The following is a 14830-nucleotide window of genomic DNA, read 5'->3' as shown; positions in this document are numbered from 1 at the left end:
TATATAATGACATTCTGTATAGATAGATCATTGGAGCTAACATGTCATTCTATATAGATCATTGGAGCCGTATCCGGTCGGCAACACACAGCAAATTTCAGCGCGGGTCGCGTCTGTTCCTCTTTTAGATAAAAAACCCAAGTCTAAATCTTTCATTGTCCATTCTATATAGATCTTTCAGATTTAGGTCTGGATTTCCATTGCTACTATGATGTTACCAATGCGTCAAAAAAATATTTATCAATCAAACGACAGTGCCCCCGCGGATGTTATAATGTGCCTCTAGTGTATATGTTCTGTGGCGGAGTCTGTGTAGACAATAAATAAATAAAAAATAATAAACCTAGCATTCATTTTTTTTTTTTTTTTTTTTAGAGTGTATTGCATTTTAAATGCAAATTTCTTAGCACCTTTATAAACCCCATAGATGGTTAAAGTGCACTTTTTCTTGTTGGAATTTTCATTGTGAGCACACTACTCACACTATTTAAACTATAAAACAGCATAGAATAGTGCATACGCATAATTGGGATGCAACTTATTGTGTATTCTACTCAGTGACACTGTTTTTCGTTGATGTCATAGCTTTTAGCAATAAGTCAACCTGCTTTTTGGCAGGCCGCAGCTATTTGTAAATTAAATTTGTGTGGCTTCCAGTGTGCTCCACTTTTTAGCTGTACAAAACTGCTAGTTTTGCTGCTTGATATTGCAAGCTGGTGTTTCTTACCATTATTATTTTAATGTATTGTCTTGTAAACACACTGGTTTGCAGCACAAAAAGTTTGCTGCACTTTGTTGTTCTTCTCATTAGAATGTCTTCCACGTTCACAGAAAACTGCTTCCGGGGCGCAGCCATCTTTTTAAGCCACCGCTTTAGCAACATGTCAGGTAAACTTCGTGATATTTATGTTAATTTTATGAGTGTACATCGTACTATTTTTAATTTTTAAGTTGGATGATGGATTATAGTTTATCGTTCAAAACATTTTCTGCAGACATAAGAATGGTTTTGTATATCTTTTTGTTGCCTTATCCTTTTCTGATTGACGCAAGGCAAGGTAACAACAAGGTTCATTCATTTCTGCATACATTACTTCCTTCTGATGAAATCTACATTGAACAGCTACTCATTTTACATAGTGTATCAGTGTTTTTATTGTTGTTTGTGTTGTGTTTTCCTCAGATAAACACTTCCTCAGCTACAAGTTTACAGCCATCTGCAAAGCAAACACACATCCTTTGTTCAGCTCTGTGGTTGTGTCTGATGACAGACAGATCAGTCACTACAATAATGAAGAAAGAGTTTGGAAAAGATCATGTCAGACTGCAGATGACTGGATCAGTGCTCCTGTGGGACCCCCTGAGTCTAGAGACTGGTTCATACATCTGTCAAACTGCTCAGACTCACAGTGTTCCGGTGAGCTTCACGCTTCACTCATCAATTATCAGACAAATTATGAAATTGCATGTATTTGTGGTCACACTTTGTGGTCCATTTCTTGCTATTAACAAACCATTAACTACAACTTTTGCCTAAATAAATTCTGAATTTGCTACTTATTAATAATTAGTAAGGTTTATGTGGATTAGGGGTGTAGAATATGGGCATGCAGAATATGTGCTTTATAAGTACTAAGAAACAGCCAATATGTTAATAATGGGCAAACTAATAAGCACTAGTTAATACTGAGAATTTGTTTCTAATTCTGTCTCGATACAGTTCTCCTAAAAAAAAAAAAAAGTTTAAAAAATATTTCACAATTGCAAGAGTTTTCTTTACACTTCTTAATGTTAATCAGGATTGCAGCAGTTTGACTGTCACAGACAGGATATCAGCTTACTAAATTATTAGATATCTACGAACTATCATGAAATAGAAAATCAAAAAGGCTTGTACTGATTATATCTTTCAAAACCTATATTGCTTTTTTCTGATTTTTTTTTTCTTTTCTTTTTTCACATAGACAAAACCAAGGTGTTTACATTTACATTTTACATTTACATTTAATCATTTAGCAGACGCCTTTATCCAAAGCGACTTACAAATGAGAACAATAGAAGCAATCAGATCAACAAGAGAACAACAACGGTATACAAGTGCCAGTTAGTCTCAGTTAGTCTAGTACAGAACACGTAGCCAGGGTTTTTTTTTTTTTTAATATAGGAATATGATAGACAAGAAAATAAAATGTAAGTACTAGTATTAGTTGGTTAAAGTGCAGGCGAAAAAGATGAGTCTTTAGATGTTTTTTGAAAATGAGTAAAGACTCAGCTGTTCGAATTGAGATCGGGAGGTCATTCCACCAGCTGGGAGCAGTCCAGGAAAAAGTCTGTGAGAGTGATTTTTGAACCTCTTTGGGATGGCAACACAAGGCGTCGTTCACTTGCAGAGCGCAAACTTCTGGAGGGTGCATAAGATTGAACTAGTGAGTTTAGGTATATTGGTTGCAGTGCCAGTGGTCGTCTTGTAGGCAAGCATCAGTACCTTGAATTTGATGCGAGCGGCTACTGTTAGCCAGTGGTAACCTGATGAGGAGAGGAGTAACATGGGCTGTTTTTGGCTCATTGAAGACAACCCTCGCTGCTGCATTCTGGATCAGTTGTAGAGGCTTGATAGTACATGCAGGAAGGGCCCGCCAGGAGAGCATTGCAATAGTCCAGTCTGGAGAGAAAACAAGAGCTTGGACAAGAAGTTGGTAGGCTTGCTCTGACAGGAAGGGTCTAATCTTCCTAATGTTGTATAGGGCAAACCTGCAGGACCGGGTCGTTGTAGCAATATGGTCTATGAAGCTTAACTGATGATCCATCAGAACTCCTAGGTTTCTGGCTGTCCTGGAAGGAGTTATGGTTGACGAACCCAGCTGTATAGAGAAGTTGTGATGAAACGATGGGTTAGCTGGAACCACCAGCAGTTCAGGCTTAGTAAGGTTGAGCTGAAGGTGATGGTCATTCATCCAGCTAGAAATGTCACACAGACAGGCTGAAATGCGAGCAACTACCGTCGGGTCATCTGGTTGGAATGTGAAGTAGAGTTGAGTGTCATCAGCGTAGCAGTGATAGGAAAAGCCATGCTTCTGAATGACAGATCCTAATGACGTCATGTAGATGGAGAAGAGAAGTGGTCCAAGTACTGAGCCTTGAGGAACCCCAGTAGCAAGTTGTTGTGACTTAGAAGTCACCCCTCCAAAACACCCTGAAGGATCTATCAGAAAGGTACGACTTAAACCACTGGAGTGCGGTTCCAGAGATGCCCATCTTTCTGAGGGTGGACAGGAGAATCTGGTGATTAACAGTGTCAAAAGCAGCAGACAGGTCCAGCAAAATGAGTACTGAGGATTTTTGAAGCTGCTCTTGCCAGTCGCAGGGCTTCAGTAACCGAGAGCAGGGCAGTCTCAGCTGAGTGACCGCTTTTGAAGCCAGATTGGTTGCTGTCCAGGAGGTTGTTCTGTACAAGAAACATAGAGAGCTGGTTGAACACAACTCGCTCAAGTGTCTTTGCAATGAATGGAAGAAGGGATTCCGGTCTGTAGTTTTCTAGAAGTGCTGGATTTAGAGATGGTTTCTTAAGCAGTGGACTTACCCGAGCCTGCTTAAACTCTGAGGGAACTGTACCAATGTGGAGAGGGGTTGATAATGTGAGTAAGTGAAGGTATTACTGAAGAATAGTCTTAAATATTAGTCTTAGAATATTTATTCTTAAATATTAACAGAAAAGACCTTCCACATATAATAATAAGGTGGATTGCTCAGCCAGAAATTTGCATAGCACCAGCGCAGATCCCTTCGAGGACTTCTTAATGATTTTCCTGTTTTTTTTTTTTTTTTGTTTTTTTTTTTTTTTTTTTTACTTTGTGTCACTTTCATTAAAAATAAAAGTCATAAAAACATGAAAAATAAAATAAGGTTTAATACATGTTTTAATGTGCATATAGGCTTCATTTGTCAGAGTAACAAGTGCACAGACATCTTTGCTTCTAATTCTGACTTTTGTTTCAGAATTGTGTGATATAGCCTTTTGTTTATATCTCACAATTATGACTGTTTTTTCAGTCATAGTTCAGTTAAGACATTTAGGTATTTTTATAAACATGCCTTAGAAAAAAACATTGATGTCCCTCTTGAGACAAAACAATGTTATAGATATATTTTAAGATCAATCAGTGCAAGTTTCTTTCAGTTGAAACAGCTTAGGCTTACATTTAAGTCTGGGACTAGGCTTAAAGGGATACTCCACCCCAAAAGGAAAATTTTGTCACTAATGACTTACCTCCATGTTGTTCCAAACCCGTAAAAGCTCTATTCATCTTCGGAAAACAATTTAAGATATTATGGATGAAAACCAGGAGGCCTGTGACTGTCCCATAGACTGCCAAGTAAATAACAGTGTGAAGGTCCAGAAAAGGTATGAAAGTCATCGCCAGAATACTCCATCTGCCATCAGATCTGGGTTATATGAAGCAACGGAAACACTTTTTGTTTTTGAAGAATTTTATAATAAGGGTTTTATTTGATGTTTATTTTGTATAAAGTATCATATGTGTCTCTCCATATCACCGTATGCTGCTTATGCTCTTCTGTATCATCCGCACCACAAGGATGCACTGTTTTATTTCAAATCAAAGCTAAATACACGTAGAAACAGCGCATCCTTGTGGCATGGAGGACACAGCAGACACTGATTTTGACTCAGTGTGACTAGTTACTGTACAAACTCTTTAACTGCCTGAAATTGAAATCTTTACTTTTTTTTCATTTTACAATTATCTTACTTGATAAATTGCAAAAATATGCAGAAGACCAGAAAATTGTAGCAGAAATTTAAATGCAGTGCAGGAACATCATTTGTTTTTGTGTGTTTTTAAATGGTATCTTTGTCATTTTTACTGTATTATGTGCATTGTTTCTCTGTTCCTAGCTCAGCTAATCATGATCACATTATCATTGTCATAGAGTAGGTTTGATTCAATGTTATGTTCAATATGCAAAATAAGAAATAAATGTCTTAAGTGTGAGTGTGTGTTTATGTACTGGACATTTACCTTTACCTTTATGCATTTAGCAGACACTTTTATCCAAAGCAACTTACATTGCATTCAGGCTAACATTTTTTTTTTTTTTTTTTTTACCTAACATGTGTTCCCCTGGGAATCTAACCCATAACCTTTGCACTGCTAACGCAATGCTCTACCACTGAGCCACAGTTACTATATTGAGCCACAGGAACTATACAATGAAATCACTCACTGCCCTGCTTCCTGATTAACTCTTGTAGCTTGAGTAAAGATGAATTTATATTCAATTTATAGTTTGTGCATAAACAATTTTGAGTTTGTGAAGTTTTAAGTTCACTTAAATTAAAAGTTTTTATGTTTTCCAAAGCCTGTAAAATGTGAAAAATAACAGCTTTCAATTATACTGTTCTGTTAAATGGCTATAATTAATGGCTAAATTAGGAAGAAAAATGCATTTAATAGAGACATCAATAGGAGTATTGGTCTTCATTAATAAATGGCTATTTAGTAAAAAGATGCCATTAAACTCATTTGGAACATCTCATCTTTATGTTGTTTCTATATTTATTTTGAGATTCGGTGTGAAATTATGACAATATAAATGTTTTTTGTGATTAATCGTGATTGATTACAGACAAAAATGTGCAATTAATTTGGTATTACAGCACTTGACAGCACTATTATTATGACAATGTGATATTGATAAAGTAGCATTAATTGTAAGTAGTGTTTAAGTTACTCTTATATATGTACTGCATATTGATATACCGCTTGGTGAAACTATCATTATTGGTTAAATGAAGTGCCACCAACAAGTTATTTTATGACTTTGTTTTTATAATTATGCATATTTATACTTTTACTATAGTAATTGTTGTATTAGAATTACAGCATATATAAATGCCTCTTTTTTTACATTTGAGCCCCGGCCCCTGAGGAACTCTCTGCACGGCCCGGCACTGTAAAGCTGCGTTGAAATGATCTGTATTGTATAAGAAATAAAGCTTGACAATACATGACCATAGGAATGAAGACAAACTTGTTTTTGATTTTATCAAGCGAGTTACAGTTTAATATACATACAGGGTGCATGTTTGAAATATAAACAACAAGAACAATAGGGTCTGTTTTAAACATTTTTAATATACATAAGTGTGGGAACATACAGTATGTGTAACATAGTTGTATATGCAAGGCTGAACTACCTCCTATCTTTCTTTTAAGAACTGATAAACAAGTACATGGTGCACCTGGGAACTGAAAGCATGCCAACACTTGTTTAGACAGACAGGAAGATTTATGCAGTTGTGATTTATGTGTTCGTCGCCACTTCTTCTCTTATCGTGGCTCACTTCTCATCTGACTCTTGACTAGACAAGACATTATTTAAAGAGTCTTCATCTCCACTCCGAACTCCCCGTCTCTTCATTCCTGATTCAACATAAGAATGATCTTGTCCATTTTTTTATTATGTTATCCTTTTCTAAGTGATGCGAGGCAAGGTAAGAACAAGGTTTATTCATTTCCATATAAAGCTCTTTCGCTGATCAAGAGATGACAGTTACGTGAAAACTCTGTTTTTAGGTTATATGTGTTGCCCTGTAGCACAAAAGCAGTCTTAAGTCTCTGGGGTATATTTGCAGCAATAGCCAACAATACACTGTATGGTTAAAAATTATATTTTTTTCTTTTATGCCAAAAATCATTAGGATATTAAGTAAAGTTCATGTTCCATGAAGACATTTTGTAAATTTTCTACTGTAAATATATCAAAACTTAATTTCTGATTAGTAATATGCATTGCTAAAAACTTAATTTGGATAACTTTAAAGGTGATTTTCTCAATAATTAGATTTTTTTTTTGCACCTTCAGGTTCCAGATTTTTTATACAGTTGTATCTCAGCCAAATATTGTCCGATCCTAATAAACCATACATCAATGGACATATTATTTATTCAGCTTTCAGATGATGTGTAAATCTCAATTTATTTAAAAATTGACCCTTATGACTGGTTTTGTGCTCCACGGTCACATTTAAGCTGTTTTAGCAAACATAATTTTGTCTATAGTTTTGCATATTGTGTATCGTGTTTTTATTGTTGTTTGTGTTTTCTATCTTTCTTAGAGAAACACTTCCTCCATTACATGTTTACGGTCATGATAAAGGAAAATACATTACCTTTGTTCAGCGCTGTGTGTGTGTCTGATGACAGACAGATCAAACACTACAATAATGAAGAAAGAGTTTGGAAAAGATCCCGTCAGACTGCAGATGACTGGACCAGTGCTCCTGAAGCACCACCTGAGTCTAGAGACTGGTTCATACATCAGTTAAACACTCTGTCAAACTGCTCAGACTCACAGTGTTCTGGTGAGTTTAAATCTTTACTTATAAAGCATAATGATCAGATATATTATGAAATTGCATATATATATCAATGATGTTCTCTGATTGTAGAGCTCCATGTTCTTCAGAGAATAATTGGTTGTGAACTGGAGAAACTTCCCGATGGATCATTTAATCTGAGAGCATTTGATGAATATGGATTTGATGGAGAGGATTTTATTACCTTTAATTCTGACACTCTGCAGTGGATTGATAAAAACCCCAAAGCCAAAGAAACCAAAATGAAATGGAGTCGTCAGACAGAACACAACCAGTTCATAAAGAAATACCTCAAGACCTGCACTGACTGGATCTCCACCTTTCACAGCAGAAAAATAAGTATGTTTTCAGATCAGTTTTTGATGCAATAACTCTAGGTGGTGGTTTCTAAGTCTCAGTACAGAGGCGATTAATTATCATTCATTCATAAATAAATACTAATGGAGAGTGTTGGGGGTAATGGATTACAAGTAAAGCAAGTTGTAATCAGATTACTTTTTTAAAGTAACTAGTAAAGTAATGCATTACTTTTTTTTTAAAAGTAATGCCAGTTATTTTGTCTCCAGTGTATTGACTGACAGCTCTCGTGTTGCCATGTTGAGAGAAATCACGAGTAAGTGCAGAGGCCTTTTGTGAACATGATGTTACTGTAGTTCTAGACTAAATATCATCATGTATTTATTCATCTCACCTGCACAAAAACAGATTCAGTGTTCCTCAAAATCAATAAAAACAGTCAAATGTAAACAGAATATTATACAAACCTGCAAATATGTTAATAATGTATAATGAATCCCATTTTATTAACCAATATTTTTGCTACTGACCTTTGGTGATCAAATTCAACCAGCGTTTTGTAATAAAAAACAAACAAGCAAGCCAAGCCCAGATTTGAAAAGTAACTCAAAGTAACATAACGCATTACTTTCCATAAAAAGTAACTAAGTAACACAATTAGTTACTTTTTTAGGGAGTAACGCAGTATTGTAATGCATTACTTTTAAAAGTAACTTTCCCCAACACTGCTAATGGGTTTGTCACATTGCATCTCAGCTTACTAAATGATCAGATATCTTCTAACTAGATATCATTAAAGAGAAAAATTAGTGGGGCAGTCGTGGTCTAATGGGTAGAGAGTCAGACATGTGTGTGTGTTCATGGTGTGTGCACTTGGATGGGTAAATGCAGAGCACACATTCTGAGTATGGGACACTATACTTGGTCACACGTCACTTGCACTCAGTAAAAAGTCTCATGCTCATGTCTTTTAAAACCCATATGATTTGCTTTCTTCTGCTTTTTTCACAGAACATAAACCACAGAGATGAAACTGAATTCTTTGCAAATGTTTGTTTGTTTGTTTATCATTGTTTTCTGCTCAGCTCCACCAGATGTTCATGTCTTGGTGCCGAAAGTTTCTGATGATCGAAGTAAGCTGGTTCTGAGCTGTCTGGCCACTGGTTTCTACCCCAGAGATATTGAGATGAACATCAGGTGGGATGAGTCCGTTCTTGAGAACCAAACATCATCTGGAATCAGACCAAATGCTGATGGATCCTTTCAGATGAGATCCAGTGTAGAGACTGATGCAGATCACAAAGGGTTTTATGACTGTGTGGTCATTCACAGCAGTCTGACTCAGACACGACCGCTTTTAACAGTGTGGACCATATATAACCATATATTTAGTGGTGAGTGATTATTGTTAGAACATACATAGCATTAATGCTGCTTGTGCAATTATAAAGTGAAGATTTAATACAAATCACTAACTGCAGGAGGAGTGATGATGTTTTTAATGTAATTAAATGGGTCATGAAATGTACTTTCAGATGCTCATATTATGTTTCTGCAGTTTAGCCTATGTTTTTGGCATAAAAATGTTAAAATATTTTGTAAAAATGATCATTTTCCATCCTCAATTTTAATCTGTCACAAAAGCTTCAATGCAAAATGCAGCTTGTTGAGAGATCAGACAAAACCATTACTGTTCAATCGCTCAGGCATTTTTAATAGTTTGATCTTTGGATTGATTTTCTGCTCTTAGCTTTGAGGAATGAAACTTGCTGCATGTTTTACTGTATCTGAACCCCTTGTGTAAATATCAAGAACATGTTGATGTTCATGTTTCATGAACCCTAGTGTAATTGCGACAATTTATGTTAAACTCTGTCCACAGGATAAAAGTATTTATGATGCATTATTTTTTTTTTCTTCAGCAGAATCTCTATGGTCTGTTATAGCAGGAATAGCAGCAGCCCTGGTTATATTTCTCCCTGTGATTGGTTGCTGCATCAATCAGAAAATGTCAAAAGGTGAGTTATAATATATATTCAGCATGATCAGTAGCTTTAAATCTCTTTAATATCCCTTTTAACATAATTGAAATATGTATAAACAGTTTGACAGCATATAGAACTATTCAACATGGTGAAAGTGATTTTATGATGGTGAGTTTTTATTTATTTACAATATTTGAATTTCATTCAATAAAACAGACTACAAGATTATCCATAATATTTATTAAACAAATGTGAAGTGTTGCATATTTGCTGCAACATGCACATATTTACAAGAGCATGGTATTTATGTACACAAAATGAAGTTTTTATATATTGTATAATCTGCTGTTTCATCTTTTTCTAGCTCTGATGTGAAGTTACCCAATTATGTTGGAGGGATTGTACAGATCCCCAGTCCAGTGAGTTAGAGTATATATATATATATATATAGATATATATATATAATACAGTATATATAGATATAGATATATATTAGAATATATATATATATTATATATATATATATATATATAATATATATATATATATATATAGCAAGAGCATTAAATAAAAAAGACATGTAGTCCCCAGACAGTGGAATTTAAAACCTGTTTTTGTGATTTGGTGCCGTATCTCTGTATTATTATAAAATACTGAAAATGAGAAATAATTACTAAACTATAAACAAATAAAAATTAGACATGTAGAAACTAGTTAAATCTGGTTAGTGTCTACTGTTAACAAAACTGAAACTTTTTTTTGTCATCATTTTTACTTTGTATTCCTCAGAGCCTCTCTTCAGTCACTAGTGCAGTACATACTGTAAGTGTCCTGATTGTGATTGTATTTAAACTTTCATTAGTCATGGTTAAAGGTCCTTGCCTTTAAACTATATATTTTTAAATCCTATCTGGAGACGGTTTCTTTTCAGTTTTGAGTCTGTGTAAAACATGCTGTCTTGTGTCCAATATTATTATTAATAGTATTCTTTGTAGCATTTATTTTATTATGCTGCGTCATGATTCGCTCAGCTGCATGAACACTAGTGATATACAGGGATCCTGTAACTTGAATAATGATGGTCTTGGTGTTGGCAATAATCCCAAATCATGGGTTTGATTCAGGGATCAAATATATAGACTGAATGCAATGGAAGTCTTACTGAAAGAAGTGTCTGACTCATGCAAAACATGCCTGTTTGGACAACATGTTGTATTCAGTTTGCAATATCAGAAATAAATGTCTTAAGTGTGAGTATGTTTATGTACTGGACATGGTGCGATATGTTGAGGTATAAAGATCTTCACTGATATCAGACATTTCTCTCAGCTCATGTGAATGCAGTGTATTAGATAATCAGAGAAAACTTTTATTTTATTTTTCACTATTTTACAAGAGAAATTTACAGGGCAAATATTAAACTACGAAAAAGATGATTGTGGTAGATGGATATTGCTTGTGTTAGATAAGGATAATGAACAATTTGTAGTAGTCAATTGTTATGCTACTAATAACAAATTGAACAGCGAAATACTTTTTTCAAATATTGAATCTAGGATTCAGTATTTTTTTTCCCTTTTTCCTTCAGCCCAAGTTATTTGGGGAGGAGATTTCAATATTGTATTTAATGAAACCATAGATGGCCTCCTAAAACTAACCGGGGCCCTTCTAGTGAATTGGATAATGTATGTTTAAGACATTTTGTTAAATGTGAGCCAAAATCATCACAATTAAAAGAACCAAAGACTTAAACTACTTCAGTCTGTGTGCATCGAATTTATTTAATACACAAGTTTCACACTTTGAGTTAAATTACTGAATTAAATGAACTTTTCCTCAACATTCTAATTTATTGAGATGCAACTGTAGACTTAAATGGTTAGAAAAAGGAGGGAAAAAAATACAAAATATTTTTTTTTGGTCTCGAAAAAAGAAACTGTGATTTTGCCTCAATTTCAAAATTAATGATTAAAAACAAATTAGTAGATAATTCCTCTGTTATTTCGAAATATGTTGCTCAGTTTTTTAGTAATTTGTATTCTCCCATATCAGCTACTACCAACATGGATACTTTTTTAAATAGCTTGGTGAGTGATACCAAAAAAAAAGAAAAAAAGTTGACCAGAACTTTCAGAATATTTGTGATAAAGAAATAGACATTGAAGAGTTGAGAGAGTGCATTAACTTATTGAAGAATAACAAATCTCCAGGCAACGACGGGCTAACCAGTGAGTTTTATAAGACTTTTTCTAAAGAACTTTCACCCTTTTTATTATTAGTATTTGTGGAAGCTATACAAAATGGAGAATTGCCTGTTTCATTAAAACAAGGAATTATAAAACTGATTCCAAAACCTAATAAAGACGAGTTATGTACTGAAAATTGAAGGCCTATTAGTTTATTAAATAATGACAGTAAATTGTTTGCAATGATTTTTGCTAGAAGACTGATGCAAGGTTTAGAAAAAATAATTGATATACAGTAGGTAGACATCCAAAACGTCACTTCTACCGCCGCTCGTACCGCCGCCGCGGCGTCTGCAAAGTGCATTTGCAGCTTTTGACCGCTGAGTGGCGCTTTAATCACAAGTTTTCAAACAAGCGCATCAAAGCACATTTTCGCAAATAGACGTCAGTTTTGCCTCTCTGATGTGTTTACATTTGACGGCTGCAGTCAGGGAAAATGAAAGAAAAACACTATGTTAAAAATATTTAATATTCACAGATGAAAGTTTGGTAATTATGAAGTTATGTGCATTTCTTAGAACGAATTCAAGCAGGATAAATGTCAAGCCTATGCCTGAGCCTGTGCTTATATTTTCTCTAAGCTACACAGTATTACACCATATTTTAGATTTGACACATTTAATAGTGCTTTGTGCAGTATTATTTATTATAATATGAATTATGTGTTATATTATTCAAAAGAAATTGTGGTTTACTTTGCATAAGAGCATTAAAAGTGGTAGCCTATTTTAGTGAGCTAGGCTACATGGATTTATATGCAAAATGTCAATGTTCTCATATATTAGGCCTATATTTTAATTTATATTTTAAAATTCCTTTAATAAACAACATGCATTTTTGTGTTATTTGTTAACTGTCCTTTATTTTGACAGACAACTTCTTGGCAAAATATAGTCTGTAAGAAATTGTTGCTGTTTTTATAAATTATTTTCTTTTAGTAAAACGTGAGGCACTGTATAATTTCGTTCCCATTATTTAGGCCTGATTAAAACAAGAAACGAATAAATTAAAGCTGCACGATTTAGCTAAATCATTGAAATTCTAAAGAATGGACGGATTAATAAAACGTCCTCACGATTAAACTCAAGTTCTCTCATTATAATCACCAAAAACTGCAAATGATGTAAAAAAAAAAAAAAAAAAAAGAGCTTTCATTAATAGACAACTTCAGTGATTTTAAAGGGAGCCGCCGTTACTTGCTTACATAGAATTTAAGTAAAAAAAAAAAAAAAATTGCAGCCGCATTTAAATGCAGGTGTGTAAAAAAATGTTTAAAAAAATGTTTTTAATTAACTTAAAATTGTGGTGTCCTCACATACATGAGAAATATCTCTACAGAAAGCTCGAAATGTCTTTTAAAACGAATCAATTCAGAACGAAAGCATTGTGTAATCTGTGAAGGGTTGTATGTCTCTTTAAAGGTGCGTTCATGTGGAGAGAGGCAGCACTGTGAATTTCATCTTGCATCCGACAAGAAAACATTTGTTTATTAATAAATAATTAAAATGTCTCCTATTTTTTTTTTTTCACAATTATTGGGCTACTTCTGCCTGTGCTTTGGGGGCAAACTTAATGCATGTGCTTGAGCGCGAAATATATTAAGGCTCATTATGGATTATATATGTAAATGTAATGTAAACCTGCGATTAGTTGAATAATGACAAATGAACGACTAGTAACTAGAAAAATCTTACATGGGAGGCAGACCTATTAAATAGCCTCTAGACATCTCTGTTAAAGTTTTTAAAGCATTTTATACGCGTTTGCATAAATTCTTCTTTCAGAACGGTCTGTAATGGAGAGATACCTTAACACTGATTTTTCCTCTGAAACACAAAAACGAAAATTGAAATAAAATTGATTTTTTTTTTTTTGAGAATGGCCAACCCTTCTCTGCAGATATTGTTGTTTCTGGTTTGTGCATTGTAAATAGGCGAAAAAAATTTAAAAAAAAAAAAATAATAATAATTAATTAATAATAATAGTAATGTCTCCAAAAAGTTTTTTTTTGTCATGTCTGTAACGCATGTGTATTCCCATATCTAAAAAAGCCTATAAAACATCATAGACGGATCATACTGATGTCTGGACTGGTCTGGATGTCGTTTGCGAATTTATTTATTTATTTTATTGAGTTAAGGCAACTTCCTCTGAATTATAATAACTAATAAACTATATTGCTATACATTAGTCAACATTTAAAGTGGATCAAAACCTTTCTTCAAAGTTGCCCTAAAAACAAAAATGACGAGTCCTATCTAAACCTGTTCTGCAAGTTTGATAACTTCATAAGACACTGTCCATATGAAAGACCAAGAGATTCACACCTTTATCTCGACTCCCACAAGCTATACATAACTACCCCCCAACCCCCTCCAGCTGAACTGAATTCGGTCTGTCCTTTTTTGGCTGTGAGGAACGGTGTGTGTTCTCATGTTACTGTGTTGAAACATGCCTGCACTCACAGCAGCCTTACTCTTTTTATTAATTATTTTCCCGCAGCCCATATTATTGTTTTCACAAGACCATAATAATAACAAATTATCAATTGATAATTAATCATTATTTTACGAAAATCATTGTTATTTGTGAACGTAGCGTTTGCCGGAAGGCTTTAAGACCAAGCGGAGTCCTCCATCAGCTGCTCCCGCTTCACAGCGCGCGTGACTCACGCTAACTGAGCCCAGCTTCAAAGTCCGCAAATTTTTGATTTAACTAAAATCAGTTTGAGCGAATACAACTTACTGATCATGAGGCCAACATTTAGCAAGACAGAAAAACATTCAGTCTACTTGAAGGAAGATGTATTTCATTGTAAGTTAATGCTGTTAATTAAATAGAGAGTTAAAGAGAGAGAGATTGTTGGCTATTCCTAAACTTGGAGCTCATTATTTGAAGTACAA

General features: G+C 34.3%; 1 protein-coding gene across 2 annotated transcripts; it reads left to right on the top strand.

Moving 5' to 3' along the window:
• Positions 1-5966: 5966 nt before the first annotated feature.
• Positions 5967-10123, top strand: LOC109091882 (zinc-alpha-2-glycoprotein-like). Of its 2 annotated transcripts, none has more exons than XM_042745336.1 (6): positions 5967-6514; positions 7139-7384; positions 7472-7738; positions 8782-9090; positions 9622-9714; positions 10046-10123. In XM_042745336.1, exons 1-6 carry the CDS (start codon positions 6460-6462, stop codon positions 10054-10056), a joined length of 981 nt encoding a protein of 326 aa, XP_042601270.1. In that variant the 5' UTR covers positions 5967-6459; the 3' UTR covers positions 10057-10123. The 2 variants fall into 2 exon arrangements, with proteins under 2 accessions (XP_042601270.1, XP_042601269.1); XM_042745335.1 differs by having other exon boundaries at positions 5968-6514; positions 9619-9714.
• The last annotated feature ends 4707 nt before the right edge of the window (positions 10124-14830 follow it).

The sequence above is a fragment of the Cyprinus carpio genome, chromosome B19 (assembly GCF_018340385.1).
Source record: "Cyprinus carpio isolate SPL01 chromosome B19, ASM1834038v1, whole genome shotgun sequence".
Classification (NCBI taxonomy): domain Eukaryota; kingdom Metazoa; phylum Chordata; class Actinopteri; order Cypriniformes; family Cyprinidae; genus Cyprinus; species Cyprinus carpio.
The sequence above is the reverse complement of the archived record's forward strand: the minus strand, read 5'-3'. Positions and strand labels throughout refer to the sequence as shown.